A 21,600-nucleotide genomic window follows, 5' to 3' on the forward strand; every position below is an offset into this window, starting at 1 on the left:
ACCCGAGTAGGATGGGTTCCTCGGACTGAGTCTTGGTTCCTTCCAAGGTTTCTTCCTCTTAAAGGGAGTTTTTCCTTGCCACTGTGTCACCATAAAATTGGCATCTCTGTGGTGCTGCTCATAAGAGGCGTGGACCTGTTTTTCCTGTAAAGCGGCTTTGTGACAACCATTGTTGTAAAAAGCGCTATATAAATAAAATTGAATTGAATTGAATTTTAATTACATGTCTTACTTTTGCAAAACACTTAATAATAAAATGTATTTTCAAGTTATTTTGTGTGCTCATTTATACATGTTGTCACAGTTTAGCCCATGTCTGTCTCCCTCATTTGGTCTCTTGTGCTCCTGCCCCTCTGTTTACCTGTCATGTGTTCCCTGCCATGTGCTTGTGTTGTGTTTTTGTACCTGTTTCCGCCCTAGCCCCGCCCTAGTCCCGCCCTAACTATTAGTGTTCTCACCTGTGTCTTGTTTGTAACCCTGCCCCCTCGTTATCCAAGCCCAGGTGTTCCTCACTCTCCTCATGTATTTAAGCCCCTCTGTTTGAGCGTTCAGTGTTGAGTCTTTTGTATCCTTGTCCTCTGTATGTAAGTGTTCCAAGTTTGTTCAGGCTGTAATCTTTGTGTTCTCAGGTTATTTTATGTTTAGAGTTATATTTAGAGTTTCATGTTTCCTCAGTTTTTCTAGTCTTTGTCTTAGTTAGATTTATATCCTTTTGTTTTCTGTTTTTTTAATCTAGTTTGTTTAAATAAATAATATTGTGCACTTACGTCCATCCCTCCATCCTCATTTGTGACACATGTAATTACTTAGGGATAAAAACGGCACAGATTCAGCGGATTATGCCAATTATTACAGGTTTTTCCTACAATTGTAGTCCTAAACCAAAGACAACGTAGGACTGTTAGAACTAATTTTTTCACTGTAATTCACTAAACCGCACTAAACAAAACACTCTGTTTCTCTCTAACCATTCTATAGGCGTGAAACTGTGCTCACACAGTGGACAAACACTCCTGTGTGGATGATGGATCTGCGTGTGGAGAGGGCAGGCCGGCCAGGTCTAATCCCTCAGTAATTTAGTTCAATTTGTGTAAACACTAGTGTGTAATTACTTACTGCTGCACCAAACTAATCGCCCACTGCTCCATCCAAACTGACCCACGCATTAGCCTCTGTGCTAATCTTGTTTATAAACACTCAAGCTGTGCATGTGCACCGGTAATAACAATGTAACTATACAAACAATCCAGTTCTATCTTTAATAATCAAGCTTGGATTCTTCCTTTCAGATAGAGAACAGAAGTATGTATATACAGCACACCTACAAGAGGTCTGTCCAAATACTCTTGTGGATATAGTGTACTTATACCGTTTATTAAAATAGGGTACTATATAATGCTCCTGTGTAAGGATCATTTCCGTTTATAATATAGTCCTCCAGTGTAGGGAACAATGATAAGGGTTCATTTCTGTTTATTAAATTAGGATACTACACAGTGCTCCTGTGTAGGGATCATTTCCGTTTATTTAATTAGGGTACTACATGGACCTCCAGTTTAGAGAACTAATGATTAAGGATCATTTCTATTTATTAAATTAGTGTACTATATAGTGCTCCTGTGTAGGGATCATTCCAGTTTATTTAATTAGGGTACGACATATATCTTAAGTGTAGGGAACAGTGATACGGGATCTTTTTCATTCCTTAAGTTAGGGTTGTATACAGTGCTCTAATTTAGGGAACAGTAATCAGGGATAATTTCCGTTTATTTAATTAGGGTACTAGACAGTGCTCCTGTGTAAGGTATTTTTTGCACACTAAATCAGGGTACTATATAGTGCTCCAGTGTAGAGATCATATCTGTTTCTTAAATTAGTGTACTATATAGACCTTAGTGTAGGGAATAGTGATTACACATCATTTCCACTTATTAAACTAGGGTACTATATAGTGCTACTGTGTAGGGAACAGTAAATGGGGATCACTTCTGTTTGTTAAATTAGGGTACAATACAGTAGGGAACAATGATTAGGGATCATTTCCATTTATTAAATTAGGCTACTATTTAGAGCTTCAGTGTAGGGAACAGTGAAAAGGGATCATTTCTATTTATTAAATTAGGGTACTATATTGCGCTCCAGTAAAGAGAACAGTGATTACGGATCATTTCAGTTTATTAAATTAGTGTACTATATAGTGCTCCCTTGTAGGGATCATTTTTGTTACTTAAATTAGTGTACTATATAGTGCTCCAGTGTAGGGAACAGTGAAAATGGATTATTTCCGTTTATTAAATTAGGGTAGTATATAGTGCTCCAGTGTAGGGAACAGTGAAAATGGATTATTTCCGTATTAAATTAGGGTAGTATATAGTGCTCCAGTGTAGGGAACAGTGAAAATGGATTATTTCCGTTTATTAAATTAGGGTACTATATAGTGCTCCAGTGTAGGGAACAGTGAAAATGGATTATTTCCGTATTAAATTAGGGTAGTATATAATGCTCCTGTAAAGAGAACAATGATTGGAGATTATTTTCATTTATTAAATAAGGGTACTATATAATCCTCCAGTGTAGGGAACAGTAAATAGGGATAACTTCTTTTTATTAAATTATGGTACTATATAGTGCTTCAGTATAGGGAACAGTGAAAAGGGATTATTTCTATTTATTAAATTAGGGTACTATATGGTGCTCTAGTGTATGGAGCAGTGATTAGGGATCATTTCAATTGATTAAATTAGGGTACTACAAAGTGCTCTCTTGTAGGGATAATTTTTGTTCCTTAAATTATAGTACTATATGGTGCTTCAGTGTAGGGAACAGTAAAAAAGGGATCATTTCTGTTTATTAAATTAGGATACTATACAGTGCTCCAGTGTAGGGAACAGTGATTAGTGATAATTTCCGTTTATTAAATTAGGGTATTAAATGGTGCTCCAGTGTAGGGAACAGTGATTAAGGATCATTTTTGTTTATTGAATTATGGTACTATATAGTGCTCCCTTGTAGGGATCATTTTTGATCCTTAAATTAGGGTACAATATAGTGCTCCAGTGTAGGGAACAGTGATTAAGGATCTGTTCATTTTATTAAATTACTGTACTATATAGTACTCCAGTGAAGTGAACAATTATTAAAGATTATTTCTGTTTATTAAATTAGAGTACTATATAGTGCTCCAGTGTAGGGAACAGTGATAACAGATCCTTCTGTTTAGTAAATTAGGATACTATATAGTGCTCCAGTGAAGTGAACAATGATTCTGGAATAATTAGGAACAATTTTCATGTAATTAATTAAGGAACTATATATTGCTTTAGTGTATGGATAATTCCTGTTACTTAAATTATGGTACTATATAGTGCTTGAGTGAAGTGAACAATGATTAGAGATTATTTCCGTTTATTAAATTATTTATTTATTAAATTATTAATATTTGTTTTTCTCCGGTGTAGTAAACAGTGATTAAAGACCCTATTTGTTCACTATAATAATGTTAATAATGTTCTGTTTATGATATAAGTAATAGTAATTCAGACACATAATTATATGATATAATTTGACATAGTGATATGTATATATATCTATATATGCATGTATATATGTAAATATGTATTTATAAATGCTAGTGATGAAGTGCTTTACCTGCATAGTGCAGAGGGGCGTCCTTATCCAGGGCAAATAGAGGGGGGTTGAGCAGAACCGTGTTGTCATTTTCCATGACAATGCCCTGATATTCCGTCTCGATCCATGGCTTGTGCTTATTGGCTGAGAAACGGGGAGTGGGAGGGGCAAAGATAGGGCGTGAGTGCAATTGTCAATCAAAAAAGAAATTGTCTGAACAATCCTATATATAACAAGGTTAGCACACCTCTCCCTCTTTCTTTACCCGTAAAAGATACATGCATCCACACACACATTCACACACACACACACACACACACACAAAAGCCAAATATAACTGAGGGGCATGCATCTCTAACACCTCACATTTCAGAATGCACAGAAAACAGACACTTATGAACTGAACAAATCATGCATATAAACATCATGCAAACATGCTCATAATCAATGCACACACACACTTGTACAATATCAGGACAATTCCTATATATTTTACACATACATACTATTATATACATACATACTATATGTATGCAACTACGTCTTTCTAATCCTTATGTTCCACATATGTATTATATGTATATAAGTACCTTTATTTGTCACATTTACAGTTATTTTGGTTTGGGTGACATGTTTTCCAGAAAATTATTTTGCTATTTTAAGAGTATAATAAAGCAATTGCACCCTTTTAAAGAGTGCTGAATGTTTTAAATCTTAGTCATTATTATATGTCATCTTACTACAGCCCATATATATTATATGTATGTATACACAGTCCCAGTCAAAATGTTTTATTTGTTTTCCTACATTGTAAATGAATAAAACTAAAAACTAAAGTGATCTATACTATGAAGAAACACATAATGAATCATGTAGTAACTTTAAAGTGTTAAACAAACCAAAATACTCTTATGTGGGGAGCTGTTAACTTTTGATTAACTTTCCGGTAACTCTGATTAGCTTATCCTGTACAACAGAGTTGACTCTTGCTCTTCTTTTCTGGGGCGTTCCTGATGAGAGCCAGTTTCATCATTATAACATATTTTAGATGGTCTTTGCAAATGCACTTAAGGATACTTTTGTAAAAAATTCTTGAAGTTTTATGTATTGTCTGACCTTCAGTATTTTTTTTTCTTAAAGTATTTTTTCCTTTACTTAGTTGAGTAGTTCTTGCCATAATATGGATTAGAACATTATTCAAATAGAGCTATTCACTGTATACCAGCTCTACCTATTCACTACTTTACAGCTGATGCTCAAACACACTCTAAGAGGCAAGAATTTCAAGTATCTAAACTCTTGACAAGTTCAGCACAGCTGTTAACTGAAAGCCTGAAATTCCAGGTGACTCTGCCTCATAAAGCTGACTGAGAAAATCCAGCCAAGATGTACAAAACTGCCTCTATCTAAGCAAGAGGTGCTACTTTGAAGAATCTAAATTATAAAACATATTCTGGTTGTTTTTCTTCACAAACTAGGGGTGGGCGATATGGCCCTAAAATAATATCACAATATTTCTTGGTATTTTCGCAATAACAATACTCTTGGCGATTTGACAAAACACTGAATTAAAAAAATATATTTTAAGAATACACTACTGCAACTAATCAAAAAATATATATATATTATTACATACGATATGATATTGCACCCCCCCGAATTGAGATATTAAAAAATACAAGAATTTTATCTGATTTGCAAAAGAAGTTAATGATTTAGAATGTCATGATACTAAAAATAATGCACTCCATATCTCCATAAATCCAGGATTAAAATAAAATAAATTATACTGGACAGATATAATATGTTTCTAGTAGATATATAATGGGAAATGGGGTGGGTGATATGGCATGATATTTTAGGGCATAATATCGTTTACGATATTTAAAAATTTTGACAATATTATCGTGTATGATACGATATGGCACACCCCTAGTCCAAACTTTTGACTGGTACTGTATATATGTATATAACGTACAGTAATAATAGTGTCTGTAACAAGATGTAATAAGACTAATCCTTATCTTAATAACAAACCTATAAGCTCTTTTCAGAGTCAGAGCCATTTTTGAACCAGTCTCTATTTTTTTTCCCTGAAAATGTACAAAATCACATACAGACACACACACACACACACAAACACACACACATGTTCACACAGACAAAGGCACGCCTGGCTGCTTGGCAGAGCAATTAGGTAAGGATAGGTTTGGCTCTTATCTCTCGGTGAGGTATATTGCACCTATCACTCAAACACACAGAGACGGCTGAGCGCGAATCACTTCAGAAAAGCATCTAAACACAAACACACACGTCCCCATCTACACCCAGCCTCCATTACACCAACAGCCAGAGCCAGCCATGAGCCATGGAAGTGCTCAGCAGGCCTGACAGATGGCAGACACACACGCCCTATAAAATAAATACAATTAAAGTGATAGCCTGGCAAAAAATTCACCCATAAGGGTTTACTCATTTAACCAGAAAAGACACTTCATCCAAAGCTGACTTACTTAAAATCATACTGGAGCCATGAAGATAAAACCTAGTAGATGCTAGGTGTCATTAGCATTGTGCTAACTATGCGTATGCAGGCCTTAATCATTACACACTCTTAACACTATGCTTTCAATGTTAAAACATATCTAATAGTGTTTTTTTATTTGCTTTTTGTCCCTGTACAACACACTGTTATCTAAGCATAAGAACTAAACTATGGACAAAATTTAGAATTCAAGATGTAGCTAGCTACTATTTTTAGCAATGCTAATGTACCTCAGAAACGACCTTAGTAACCACCCAATCATTTCTTAAATGAAGTATTTTTTTTTTTTTAATTATGTAAACAAATGTTTGCCTGGTGGATTTATACTAAAGTCATCCAAACTATGATGAAAAAATATGGAATTACAAAACAAAACAAAAAAAAAGTGTTAAACAAAACCAGAATATGTTTTATTCCAAGTAGAATCTTCTTGCTCAGATGACAACTTATTAGTTTGGAGCAAAATTACAGAATCTACTGCCAATTTTCTGAATATCAAGACTTCTGGTTTTTAGAACTTTCTGTCAAGATTTTATTTAATTCTCTATTTATTTATTTATTTATTTGGTTATTCTCATAGTTAAGTATGTGCTTTTTACATTTGGAGTGAATAAGTGAAAATGACTCATCATTAATTTGGGTTTAGCACATATTAGGGTTGATCAATAGTTTAATATCAATATTTATCACGATAAAAGATATTTTAATAAAGGTGATATAATTTTTAACCACATTTTGGATATTTCAGTGTGATTTGATAGAATAGAAGGTTGAATAAACATAATTTTTTTGTTGCATTACATCATAATTGATAAAACAATAAAACAACACAGAAATTAAGGTGTTTTTGTTTGGCTGTACTCCCCCTATCAATAGTAGGGATTTCCCAGCACAAGGAGGGTGAAGACTAGCACATGCCTCCGACACATGTGAAGTCACCTACCACCTCTTTTCAAACTGCTGTTGATGTCGCATTGCTGAGTAGCATCACAGCAGCTCGGTTCCGATACATCAGCTCACAGATGCCTTGTGCTGATCAACATCACCCTAGTAGTGATGAAGGGAAAGAGCACCATCTACCCACCCGGAGAGAGCAAAGCCAACTGTGCTCTCTCTTTTGGGGCTCTGGCAGCTGATGGCAAGCTGCATGACTGGGATTCGAACCAGCAATCTCCTGATCATAGTGGCAGCACTATAGTTTGCTGGACAGAGGTAGGGTAGGCAGATACAGAGTGCGTTCCATGTGTGATTTCTCAGGGAAGAGCACAATGATTTATCATCCACCACTTCATCCCCATATTTCAGCCGGGCTCTTTCTCTTTTTGACGTCCATGTCTCTTTCCCTCATCCCTCCCCTCCTCTCCATCACTCCCTCTTTCCATAATGTAGCATTAATCTGAGCATCAGGCTGTGGATTACTCTCCGGATTACAAACTGAGAGATTCCATCCCTCTCTCCTTACTCGCTACACACTCCCTTGCACTCTTACTGCCCAACCATCACCCACCACCCCCAGTCCTGTGGACAAGAGGCATTTTTCCCACCAAATTCCACCATTTCTGCTACTTTGTCCTTTTATAAATTGGTGATTAGGCCAAAATTCAAGAAATGCCAATGATTTTCTTTATAGTAAAATTATGGAGTAGTAAATAAAATAAAAAAAAATCTCACAAACCTACAGACTAACACTTGGCTAATACTTGGCTAGCATAAGCTAACATTAAATTTACAGTACAATTAGGCCTAAGTAGTAGTTAATACATATGCTTTTTTTACCAGTGCTTATACATAACCTTAATAGCATATACTGTATATCCTAATATTATTTTATTAGTAGTCCACTAATAAGTCAATTATTTCATGATTCATCCAAGGTTTTTTCTGCTCAAGTCTGTTGTTCAAATAAAAACGCAAATAAAAACTTAAAGGAGAAGTCCGGTGTGAAATTGAACTGGGTTGTAGTGAAATATGATAACATGATACAAAGTTTTTTCATATAGTCCACCTCCATTCACCCCCAGCGTTCTGAAACACAGCACTTTTAGCCAATTCTCCCAACAGGCTTACAATGCTAGTGATAGGGGCATAGAGTTGCCCATGCTAAGAAACCACTATTTTTACACCATTACCAAGCTTAAATGTAGCTCCATATTTCATTGGTAGAGCTCTGAGGGCTCTGACATTTAAAACGAGGCACTGAGAGCTTTGGAAGTTCACAGGTAGTTTATTAGAAAAGACTGTTTATACACACAGTACCTTCAGGTAGTTCTCCGAGCGATACCATCTTGAAATTAAGTTACGATAATTCGCCTGACGAGCACAAACAAATAGTTAGGATAAGGGAAACAGATTGCAAAATTAATTCTATGGAAAGGCATGAATTCTAGCTGTTGTTGAAAATATTTTAGGTCTAGAGAAGGACTTTAAGGTACTATGTGTATAAAAAAATACTACTACTACTACTACTAGGTTCTCAGGGCCCTTAAAATTCTACCAATAAAGTGTGGAGCTACTTTGATTTGTGTTAATGGTGTAAAAAGATTTATTTTCTCTCATGGGCAACGCTATGCTATATATTGCTAGCATTATAAGCACTGTATTTTGAAATGCTGGGGGCTAACCGGGGTTGGCTGTTCAACAAACACTTGTACTTGTACTCATGTTTTACTAAAACTCCAGTGCATTTTACACCAGATTTCTCCTTTAACATAACATACGTTTCCATGGCAATTTAAAATAATGACCCTTGAACATGAATCATAAACTTAACTTTGATAGATTAATCAGAGGATTTTGTAACATTTATCCACATAATCATTATAAGGAATGCAAGTATTAATTATTTTGGTAGTCGACTACACTGTCAATTATTTTTTTTAATTTAAAATAAAATAATGATAATATAATAATAAAATAATTGGTAAGGTATTTCTCAGTCTATTGAATCGCAACCCGTGTATCATGATATGTAGCATATGATCAGATTCTTGTTTAATAATCAGGCATATAAAACAGCTGTTAAATAATCTCTAATACACTTGTTTTTGTGGTTTTCAAAACTGTATAAAGATAAAACAGATAAAAATCAAGACTCTATTGTTTGTAGCAATGCTAGCATGCTAAAATCAGTGTCACTGTTTTAACTTCTTATAATTTTTAGAAACAGAAGTTTCGTAGCTTCAGATACATTCCTTTTAGAGGTGTTAGAATTGCAATATTGCATATATTTTTTATAGATTTTAAATTATTAGTTTACAAGATTGGTGTCAGACAGTGGTTTATTTAATGTTGTGTTTATTAAGTAAACATTTCTTTTAGTCTGATTTTCTAAATATTACATCGTTATTAATTCTATAAGAGTGTTCCTAAAATTTTATTTCAGCAATCATAATATCCCAGCTAACAATTTTTGGTTAGTAGCTGAATTTTTAGATTTTTTTCTGGATGTTCTTAGAACATTTTTGTTCTAATTCTCCAATGTTCTGGTAATGATGCTGCAACATCATTTTTAGTTTTGCATTTCCATAATGTCATAATTTGTTAATGTTTGAGAAGCATTCTAATAACGTTGTGTCACATGTTTTCAGAACGTTTTCCTAAAGCCTTATTTCTGTAATGTTACAGGCTAAACTTCCTGGAACCTTTTTTTTAAATGTTGCTTAAAAAATCTTAGAAAGTTCTATGTTAGCTGGGATATATTTTTGCTTACAGAACTGCAATATGGTGTGGTACGTAACATTTTTGGCTTCTGTTACTTGTTAGCTACATTAGCCTCACAGCTCCAGTGTAAAACTAAAGACGCACCAAACAATCTTTAGCTCATCCATTACAAATTGGATTTACTGAGTAAACTAGCTAGATATTTTACTCAACTACTGAGGTGGAAGTGCTACAGTAGCACTATTTTATCTTAGCCTCCATATGTTTCTTTCATTCAGCGTCTTGCTGTCTTTCTCAGTACGTCTTGTTCTCTCTCTCTCTCTCTCTCTCTCTCTCTCTCTCTCTCTCTCTTCGTCCACATTTCTCGTTCTCAGCCGTTCTGTCCATGACATATCAGTGCCCACACTGCAGAAATTCTGGCCTACTCATTATCGTGATCACAGTCCTCAGCGTACCGATATCTCCAGCACTGCATCACATGCTAACCACACATAAAAACCCATAGACAGCCATGACAACATGCTAACATGCTACCGTATACAATCCCATCAGGGATTAAGGGTCACAGGCTAAATTAGACGGATGCTGTGGGTATTTATTTATTTTTGCTCTGCCGCAGACCGTGCTCTCATCCTCTCGTACAGTGGTCACCATCACACCGCTCGCACACCAGCACGCAGAAGGACGGGAGACGACTGACCTTTGTTGCCATTAGCAACGGAAGTCAAGCAAAAGAGGAGAATGGAGAGCAAACTCATTCTGGCCATCTGAGGGAGAAGGAAGGGAGAAGGCAGAGAGGGAGAAAGGAGGGAAGGGGGGAAGTGGGAAGAACACCATGCATTAAAACTGACATGAAGCAGTGAAAGATAAGACAAGAGGATAGACAGAGCATGGACAGAGGAGTGCAAATACCAGATCTGCGCCGACATCACACACCAGGGAAGCTCGTCTTCATTAAACGTGCACTTAATTAGCATTCAGTTACTGAGGCAGCGGTTGATTACAACCCACCCAAGTCTTATCAAATAACTCAGCCCATCCCATCTCACCCAAATTCAGCCCAAACCCTCCCAAACCACCCAATATCTGACCCAAACTAGCTCAAACCATCCCAAACCACCTTAAATCCAAACCAGTCCACCTCAAACCTACCTAAGAAAACCCAAATCCAACTACTAAGATCCAACTCCAACCCAAGATCTTTCCAAATCCAACCCACTCCACAGTAAACCTACCCAAAACACATGAATTCACCTAAAATCCAATCTAGACCACCCAAACCAAATCCACCTTATCCACCACAAACCTTACACCACCAAAAATCCCAACCATCCCAAATTCTTTTTGGTCCTAAACCCACATAAACTAACCCAAACCACTTAATTCTTCCTTAAACCATGGACAATTGGACTATCTGCAATCTACTTCAAATAAACCAACCCTAAACCCTACCTCAAATCTACCTAAAGTCCAGGCCTGATCTATCCATTCAAATATAACATAGTTCACCAAATGGACAAAAGGTCAAACCAGTCAAGACCCAGCTGGACTTGGCTTGAACAGCTGTTGATGGCCACTAGCTAGCGTCTTGTTTCTCAAAGATAATCAAGCTGATTGACCAGCTGGATCAGGGGTCAAGAAGCTCAAGCTTGTAGATCATCCAGAGCTGGAGCCATTCGAACACCATCTAAACTCACCCAGTCCACCTACAAGAAGCTATCACAGCTGCTTGCTCTTCTCTATCAAATCTTGCTCTCTCTGCAAGCCCATTTTTTTACCCCATATCACCATTTTGTATGCTTTCCTGCACCCTGCTTTGACTTGTATGGACCATATCAAGAACCTACACTGCGAAACACAATTGCTGCTGGTTGACCGGTTGACTCCTAGTTTGCTTGTAGGTTGTCCAAAGCTACAGCAAACTTGTACACCAACTAAAAACATTAAAAGCCATCTAAAACATGCTAAAAAATGCTGGCAACATCAGACCCTATACCAACGCCGTCAAGGTCATATGTGCCTGATCTCCTCCATCAAATCTTGCTTCCTCTGCAAGGCCCTTGACTTCCAAACTGCTGACCATGTTCTTCCACCAAGAACAGAACAGTGCAAAGATGACCATCTGCAGACAGCCTTGGTCTCCTCTGCCACAGCATCTCCTGCTTAGACCTATTCCACCCTACCCCAACCCCCCTCTACAAGAAGCTGTTCTCCTTCATATCTAGCTTCCAAACTGCTGGCCATATTCTTCCACCAAGACCAGCGTGGACAGTGCAAGGATGACCCAGCAATCTTTGCAGCTTTAAGAAGACTGCTTTTGGTCTCCTCTAGCCAGGCAGACAGACAATATCTCCTACATGGAGCCTGATGTAAATATGATGCCTTGGCGTTTTTCTGCACCCCATGTGGCCATTTTCCAGCACTAAATACTGTTTTGCTTTAAATGGTTATTGATGGTCAATATCTAAACTCTTGATATTTTAAGACAGTAAGTTGGTTGACTAGGGGCTAAGGGTCAAGCAGGTCATGCTTGTAGGCTGCCTAGAGCTAGAGCAAATCTTACATCATCTAAAACCACCAAAAAGGCAACTAAAACCAACCTTATGCTGGTCAATCAATTTAAAACCAATCTATCTTAGACCTATTCCAATCTACCCCAACCCCCTCTACAAGAAGCTATGTAAGATATCTTGTTTTCTTTGAAAGGCCCTTCGCTTCCAAACTGCTGGTCATATTTGTTCACCAAGACCATGGTGCACATTGCCAGAACGTCACAGCAGTCTCTGAAGCTTTGAGGAGAATGTATTTGGTCTCCTTTGACCAGATGTTGGTTAACCAAAATAAAACCATTCTATCTTAGACCTATTCCAATTTAGCCCAACCCCCTCTACGAGAAGCTATCACAGCTGCCTGCTCTGCTTAAAGCTCCATCAAATCTTGCTCCCTTTGCAAGGCCCTTCGACTCCAAAGCGCTGGCCTTATTTTTCCACCAAGAACCAGGGTGGACAGTGCAAGGACAGCCCTGCAGTATCTGTAGCTTTGAGGAGACTGTCTTTGGTCTCCTCTGTCCAGATAGATATGCAGCACCTCCTGCATGGAGCCTGGCGTAAATATGACGCCTTGGCAATTTTTCTGCAGTAAAAACTGTTTGGGTTCCCAGCTGGCCACCAACATCAATAGATGTTAATTTCAGGTTAAATGTTGGTCATGATGTCAGATGACAAAAAAATTACATCAGGATAAGGTCTTACACTGTTACGCACCTGCATGGTTGGGATGGTTGTTGTTGGTCACTACCTAGACTCTTGCTGTTCTAAAACAGTCAAGTTGGTTGACCAGTTGGACTAGGGGTCAAGCCGGTCATGCTTGTAGGTTAAGATGGGTCAACCAGTTTAAAACCAGTCTAACTTAGACCTATTCCAATCTATCTCAACACCCTCTACCAGAAGCTATCACAGCTGCCTGCTCTCCTCACATCTCCATCAAATCTTGCTCCCTTTGCAAGGCCCTTCGCTTCCAAACTGCTGGCCTTATTTTTCCACCAAGACCAGGATGGACAGTGCAAGGACGACCCTGCAGTATCTGCAGCTTTAAGGAGACTGTCTTTGGTCTCCTCTGTCCAGATAGATATGCAGCACCTCCTGCATGGAGCCTGGCGTAAATATGACGCCTCAGCAATTTTTCTGCAGTAAAAACTGTTTGGGTTCCCAGCTGGCCACCAACATCAATAGATGTTAATTTTAGGTTAAATGTTGTCCATGACGTCAGATGACAAAAAAAATTACATCAGGATAAGGTCTTTCACTGTTACGCACCTGCAGGGTTGGGATGGTTGTTGATGGTCACTACCTAGACTCTTGCTGTTCTAAAACAGTCAAGTTGGTTGACCAGTTGGACTAGGGGTCAAGCCGGTCATGCTTGTAGGTTGGGATGGGTCAACCAGTTTAAAACCAGTCTAACTTAGACCTATTCCAATCTATCTCAACACCCTCTACCAGAAGCTATCACAGCTGCCTGCTCTCCTCACATCTATAGCAAAAATCTTGCTCCCTTTGCAAGGCCCTTCGCTTCCAAACTGCTGGCCTTATTTTTCCACCAAGACCAGGATGGACAGTGCAAGGACGACCCTGTAGTATCTGCAGCTTTGAGGAGACTGTCTTTGGTCTACTCTGGCCAGGTAGACACGCAGCATCATCTCCTGCACGGTGCCTGGCGTAAATATGATGCCTTGGCGTTTTTTCTGCACCCCATGTGGCCATTTTTCTGCGCCCTCCTGCGCCCTGCGTCGACGCGCGCTCCAAAACGGGCGTGTTTTGGGGGATTTTACGATATCAAAATGATGCCCGCGCCTCAAAACGGGCGCGTTTTTCAATGGAAAAACGATGACTCGCGCCCGATTAGAGGTGCGATTTTCTGTAATGCGGTCACTACGGCACGATTTGAGGCTACATGGATGGAAACGTCCGTTCCACCTTAAATGGATGGAAGCGCCAGAATGGAACTGCTGCACTATTTAAGGTGGAACGGAACATCCAGAACATGATTGCAATATTTCGCGATATTGGTCGATTTTGGACAGTTCTGTAGCCTGAACCTCCACCGTGTACGTGTAGCTAGACGTCTGCATCTCTATTAGTCTCGATGCTAAACGTCAGAAAAGGAAAAGAAATCCAACGTTACCTTGAGATGTGTGGGGATGACAGCCTGCAGCATCTTCACTGCATCCGGAATACACACACACACACACTCACACACGCGCGCGCACTATCTATCTCTCTCTCACACACACACACACAGACAGGAGAAGAGGAGGAGGAGGAGGAGGAAGGAGAGAGAGAGAGGAGCTGCAGCACCGGGCCTTGGGTCAGTTCTGTGGAATATTCGAGCTGCAGGAGGGATGCTGCTGGACCAGGAGAGAAAGAGTGAGAGTGAGAGAGAGAGAGAGAGAGAGAGAGAGAGAGGTGGAGGCGCTGTCCCTGTTTTACTGCCCCTCCCTCTCCATGTGATTCTTAAACCGCCCACACTGCGTCTCTCTCTCTTTCTCTCTCTCTCTCACACACACACACACACACACACACACACACTTTACTTCAGTCCACCTTTATCTCTCCTTCTCCTCCCCATGACATCTTCACTGTCCCTCCATCTTTACTTTCATTTCTCCTCATCCTCCCTCCATCTCCCCATAAACTCCTCCTACCTTCTCTCCATCTCTCCTGATCTAACATCACATCTCTCCACATGCTCCTCCTCCTCCTGTCTCCTTCTGACCACTCCATCCCTCCATCCCTTCTTCAATTTATGTTTTGCATAAACTCCTTCTTATGTCCCTTCTCCATCTTTCCTTTCACTCCTCCATCTCTCCATAATACCCTCCTACGTGTACCTCCATTTCTTCAGAGGCTTCTCCTCCTGTCTTTCCATCTTTTATTACATCCCTCCTTTTCTTCCTCCATCTCTCCTGAAGCATCCCATCACAACCCTCCACATGCTCCTCCTCCTCCTGTCTCCTTCTGACCACTCCATCCCTCCATCTCTTCTTCAATTTATGTTTTGCATAAACTCCTTCTTATGTCCCTTCTCCATCTTTCCTTTCACTCTTCCATCTCTCCATAATACCCTCCTACTGTACCTCCATTTATTCAGAGGCTCCTCCTCCTGTCTCTCCATCTTTTATTACATCCCTCCTTCTCTTCCTCCATCTCTCCTGAAACATCCCATCACAACTCTCCACATGCTCCTTCTCCTGTCTCCTTCTTACCACTCCATCTCTTCTTTCCATATCTTCATATGATCCTCCCTCTGTCTCTCCATCTTTCATTACACAGCTCCTTCTCTTTCTCCATCTCTCCTGAACCATCTCATCACATATCTCCATGTGCTCCTCCTCCTGTCTCCTTCTACAACTCCATCTCTCCATAGACTGCTCCTAACATCCCTCTATCTCTTCTTACACTCTTCTTCTTCCTCAATTTCTTTTCCTCACAAACTCCTCCTTATTTATTTCCATTTCCCTTTGTGCTCTTCCTCCAGCTTCACTTTCACTTCTCCTTCATTCCTACATCTTTCATATAGACTCCTCCTCGCCCTTTACTTCACTCTACCTTTCTCTCTCCTTCTGCCCATAGCATCTTTAACTGTTCCTCTATCTATCCTTTAGCTTCTCTTTATAATCCCCCCATCTCTCCTTAAACCCTTCCTTTTGTCCCTCCATTTCTTTATAGACTTATCCTTAATCTTTCCTTTCTTTATCGACTCTCCAGAATCCTCCTTTCCTTCCATCTCCCTAAAAACTCTTCCCACTGTCACTCCATCTCTATAAAAACTCCTTCTACTGTCCCTTTATCATATCTTACACTCCTCCATGTCCCCGTCTTTCATTACACTTCTCTTCCTTCCCAAGAACTCCACCTCAGGTTCTTCCAGCTTCCCTTGAGCTCTTTCTCTTCCTCCACCTCTTTATTTCTTCATAGACTTCTTATTTACCTCCTTCTCCTTCTACAATCCTCCTCCACATGACTCCATCTCTCAATAGACTCCTCTTATCATCCTTTCATCTCTCAGTCACTGGCCCAATTCCATTTCTTTTTTGTACCCCTACCTCTTGTTTTTTTTAAGTGTAACTCGAAATTCTCCACCTTAACAAAAATTGGGACAACAAAGAAAAGTGGCTGAAATAGCAAAGAAAGATGCAGTTCATATTAGTTCACAACAATAAAGTTTTATCATCAGAAATCAATATTTTGATGGAATAGCCCTGGTCCTTAATCACAGTTTTCATGCATCTTGGCAAGTTGTCCTCCACCAGTCTTACACACTGCTTTTGGATAAATTTGTTCCACTTCTGGTGCAAAAATTCAAGCAGTTCAGCTTGGTGGTTTGATGGCTTGTGAGCATCCATCTTCCTCTTTATTTTATTTCAGAGGTTTTCAATTTGGTAAAATCAAAGAAACTCATATTTTTTAAGCAGTGTCATATTTTTTTAGAGCTGTATTTGTTGGTGTTGCTTATTGATTAGTTTATTTGTATTTGGTTATTGGGCTTTGCATGTATGTACAGTATGCGTGTGTGATGATGATGTGTTAGGTGTCACAAGTGTTGGAGGGATGGGGAATGTGTTTTGTCTTTGTGTTGTAGTGAGGAAAATGTAATAAAAAACCCAGTCCAGCCCGAATTTGATCATATCCAGCATTTTTTTAATGAACTTTACAAAAGAAGTGTCATTTAAAATCATTTTTTCTGTACATTTGGTAACAGTAAGGCAGAATTAGTCTTTCAACAATTATTTCACACCAGTGAAAACTTGAAGCAGTATAAATATCACTCAGATCTTCCCCAGTGCTACAGCGAGTCCCTGCTTCTTCACACCGTGGCAGTGCTGAGGGCGGAACGAGGGAACCGGTGAGTCCTGTGCTGCAGGCCGGAGTGACCTCGTCTCATACCGACGAAAAAAAATGAACCATTTTGGCAAGTAGTGTGTTCATTTTCTGAGATTTCCTTCTTAGTATTTCCTTTTTTGCTTGTGTTCCAGTTTAAAAGCGTGTGCGAGAAAAGGTTTGAGAATAGACATTCCTTGTTGTGGTCTCCAATTGAAAAAAGCTACAAAAATGACAAAGAAGAAAATCATAACCCTTTCTAAAAAACATAAGAAAGAACATTCATTTACAATGAAAGGCATATCTGAGTCTTGTTTCACTGCACGGTATATGTGTTTGTTTGTATGTATGTATGTATATGTGAATGTATGTGTGTTTTACATTACAGTGTCTTGTGTAAATCTGAGCACTGGCTGCAGGTTGGAAAAAAAAATTCTCCAAAACATTAAATGAAATAAAAAGACACCTTAAAACTAACTAATTATCCTATCCATGATTTATCCACAAACGCATTCCTTCATAGCAAGTGTTAAAAGGATAGATTATTGAGGTTTACTGAAGAAAAACAAGCCTATTTAAACTGTTCTTTAATTCTGTTGAAGGTGGAATATGGAAACTCCTCTCCACTGATTGAGCCCCTGTGCTCCAGTCAAGCTAATGTTGCATGTTTTTGTGCTTTTTGTGTTTTTTTCATAAAAACAGGTTAAAAAAAGTTGTAAATTCCTTAGAATGCTATACTCACAATGTAGGCTATGATGTTACCTCAGCTAGCTAGTTAACTAGCTAACAAGGGTAAAAAAAAATGCTCCTAAATAGTGTTTTTTTTTTTTAAGAATTTCTCACACACTATTGACTAACTAAATTTATTATACTGCCTTCCTAGCTGTTATAACTCTTTAATGTCAGTGTAAACAGAAATTAATGAGGTAACATTCCTCAAAAATGTCATACTCAAGTAGCTAGCACTGTAGGCTAAGCTATTGTTAAGAGTATTGCTAAGGTTTTAGCTTAGCTGATTAAGAGTTTGTCACACTTTTTAAAGCAAAATATTTGTTGTTAGCTAAATTCCTCAGGACACCATACTCCTACAAGGTTAGCTATCGCTCTAGGCAACAATGGTGGCTAAGCTAACTTAGCTAGCTAGCTAGCTAGCTGTGTAATATGAGAGATGTGGTCGCAAATAACAACAAATAAAACTACTAACAGTGCATTCAGAACATATAAAGTATATATGCAGTATAGCTTGGCTAATACTGTGTGATGGTACTCTATATTAGTTGGCTGAAAATAAGCAATTATTGAGAATATCTGGACCCCTCACAGAAAGTTATTACACCAAAAACGGTTATGGACACTGTTTTAGCATAGTTACAAAAACATTTATTCTATATCCCCTATTCATGGTGAAGAGACATATGCAGCTGGATGTTTGGTAAAAATAGACCTGACTAAATCTACTTTACAAATTTGCCATTATTTTACCATCATTAACAATATATATAAGCCATAAGACACACTGTGGTGGTAGTTTCACTGGCGCTATTGGACAGTAAATATTTAATGTCTATTTTATGTCTATATTTGTGTGGTGGCATGCGGACCCCTTTGTCTTCACCACAACTATTTCTCTACAATGAATCACTCTTTCACACCAAGCCCAGTCCGAATGTGTTTGCCTCAACCACTAAAAAAAACAAAAACTCTTCATGAAGACAGTTGAAGTGTAATAAATACTATCTGCTGTTTTTATTGTTCAATATGAGCCTCTTAATTTAGTATGCACCCATATTAAACTGTCTGTTGATTCATTTAAATATTGTTTAATACTAATATTATTATACTGCATAAAGTGTAATAACAAAGTATTATAGTATCTTGAAGAAAAGGACGCTCCTCACAAGCATGTATTATGATTACTGGAGTCAATTAATCACAATTAATCACACTCGTTCTAAAGACTAAGCTTTTGAAAAAATTGGTATTTAAATGTGAATAAAATAATCAGTATTAGGAACACGTTGATTTGTATTATTGATGCAAATTCCTTAAAAAGTAATTGTATTAACACAATAATATTTTGTGACTAAATCATGGATAAAATCATGATTATAGTACATTACATTGTTGGAATTTATCTGTATTTTTGGGAAGGGGGCAGTATTATAATATCTCAGGCTAGTTTTGATGCATTTTAAACTGTAATACTGTTATGTTTTGATGAGTTACTCAGTTCTAATGGAGAAAATAAACGCTAGTGTAGCTCCATATTCCACACTCAACAGCTTGAAATAAGAAAACATGCCGTGAGTTGTGTGAAAGTGTGTGCATGAGCACAAGAATGTGACAGTGTGATAGAGAGAGAGAGAGAGAGAGAGAGAGAGCATAAACTTTAGCATTAATAAAAGGTAATCTACCTTCCGAACTCAACAGTAAGCGCTACTGCGTTTTATCACTAAATAAAACTGCTAATGCGTCTCCAAGCTTGCATTACAAAATGTAGTATGTTAAAGTTTCCAGATTAACTGCATATGTAAACGCAGGTTGCCAGCCCTAATTATAATTATTATTATAATAATTATTTGTATTCATAATTGAGCTTTGCCTGTTTATTCAAGCTGATGAGTAAATGTGACCAATGACAACTGATAAAATCAGACCGAAAAGCACCATTTAAATTAACTACTGGACCACAAAATGAAAACCAAAAAATATACATATGAATTGGTCTCAGCTGGTATTATCAGTTATCTGAACTGACAGTTGGTTAAAATCTCAATTATCTCCAAAACTCAAACATCGGTCCCGTAAAGCTTGTCCAGCCTAGCAACAGTTGCTATGAAGGAATGAGTTTGTGGGCGGAGCACAGAAAGCTCAATTTCAAAGCAGCAGTCTCTTGAGTCTTGAGCCAACGGCATCAGACGGCATGTTGTACACGGCCTCCTCAAAGCGTGTGCGCTGCGTCGTTTCAGAACCGTTCCCGGGCAGCAGCTCTCTGATTGTTCAGTTTACAGAGGAACGTCCAAACGTCTGGAATCAGCGCTAGAGTGCAATTTATCATCCACAACGACTCTCAGCCTTCACATACCTCTCAGGTGACACTGATAATAAAAATCAAATGCCTCAATTGTTGAGAAAAAAAAAATAAAACAAAAATTAAATTAAATCAACTCATTATGATACTGTAGTATTATTACGCCATTATATCCGCCCCCAAAACAACACCTAGTCACAGAAAAAAACAATGATAAAAACAAAAACAACCCAAAACAGACATTTGTACAGATTCGTATGTGTATATATTTATAATATATATTATTAAAGGCATTAAAATATATTCCAAATCAGTTCAGGTCTGTAAAAGTCACAGTTCCCATTAGTCAGCGTCAGGAGAGCTGGAGTGAGAGAGAGAGAGACCTGCAACAGACACAAAGAGAGAGAGAGAGAGAGAGAGAGAGAGAGAGAGAGAGAGAGAGACAGAGAGAGATACAGAGAGAGAAACAGAGAGAGAGAGACAGGTGGTGGCTGTTTCAGAGCGTGGAGGAACAGCGCAGTGCCTTGACTCCAGTCCAGCCGAACGCATGACGCAGAGTGACGACAACGACAACTGTACGGCTGCTGAAGAATGAAAATAACTCCAATTAATCCCACAAACAGCACAGAAAAAGCAGCAGAAAGAAAGACAGCATTGAATCGAGCAGCCCACACAGACTGAAGTGTGATCAGCATGGTTTCTGGGCCAGTGCAGGAAATCTTGATTATTAAGGGGTTTCTGGGCAAACACAGAACATGGAACATCTAGACCAATTTGGAATTTTTAGGGTTAGTTAGGAATGTGAAATATTGTATCTGGACCAATGTGGAATTCCTATGCCAAAAATTAATTTGATTTAAATTGTTTTAAGAATATTTATTTTTTTCAAATGTTATCCCTTTTTCTTTCCAAATTGGAAGGCCAATTACCCCACCCACTCCTAACAATAACTCGGGCCAGGACAAGCCAAGATTTTCCACCTCTTTCCTCAAATTCTCTCGGGATTTTATTTAAAAAAAACTGGTTTGTGACATAGGCCTATGTTTTCTTTTTTTTTATATATATAATTTTATTTCTGATTGTTTCCCCATTTTCTCCCAATTTGGCTATCCAATTGTCCTACCCCTTTGTGCGTCCCCATCACCCGGCACCACCTTTAAGTGTGATGGGGGAGAGTGCCACCTACCCACCCGGAGGGAGCAAGGCCAATTGTGCTCCCTCTGAGCGCCGGCAGCTGAGCAGGGGTTCGAACCTGTGACCTCCCGCTCAGAGGGCAGCTTATTAGACCGCTGGACCTTAGCGCCCAAGCCTATGTTTTCTTATGCTATCTTTTATTTTATATAAAGTTATGGTGTGATAGT

General features: G+C 38.5%; 2 protein-coding genes across 3 annotated transcripts in view; both read right to left on the bottom strand.

The window, feature by feature from the left end:
* The window catches only part of clstn3 (calsyntenin 3), a 63,831-nt gene extending 49,030 nt beyond the window's left edge, over nucleotides 1–14,801 (bottom strand). The window contains exons 1-3 of the mRNA XM_022674303.2: nucleotides 14,513–14,801; nucleotides 10,533–10,599; nucleotides 3,649–3,771 (exon numbers count right to left, since the gene is read on the bottom strand). Of these exons, the coding sequence (XP_022530024.2) occupies nucleotides 3,649–3,771; nucleotides 10,533–10,599; nucleotides 14,513–14,545 (223 nt within the window). The 5' untranslated portion in view covers nucleotides 14,546–14,801. The remainder of the gene's footprint in view (nucleotides 1–3,648; nucleotides 3,772–10,532; nucleotides 10,600–14,512) is intronic.
* A 2,205-nt stretch (nucleotides 14,802–17,006) lies between these two features.
* The window catches only part of lpcat3 (lysophosphatidylcholine acyltransferase 3), a 36,310-nt gene continuing 31,716 nt past the window's right edge, over nucleotides 17,007–21,600 (bottom strand). Inside the window, exon 13 of one of the 2 annotated variants that reach the window (XM_049480287.1) lies at nucleotides 17,007–20,820. The gene's annotated coding sequence lies outside the window, so the exon portion shown is untranslated. Of the gene's footprint in view, nucleotides 20,824–21,600 lie in introns of both variants that reach the window. The other variant, XM_049480286.1, reaches the window with a different exon arrangement.

This window comes from Astyanax mexicanus, chromosome 6 (genome assembly GCF_023375975.1).
Source record: "Astyanax mexicanus isolate ESR-SI-001 chromosome 6, AstMex3_surface, whole genome shotgun sequence".
Lineage (NCBI taxonomy): Eukaryota > Metazoa > Chordata > Actinopteri > Characiformes > Acestrorhamphidae > Astyanax > Astyanax mexicanus.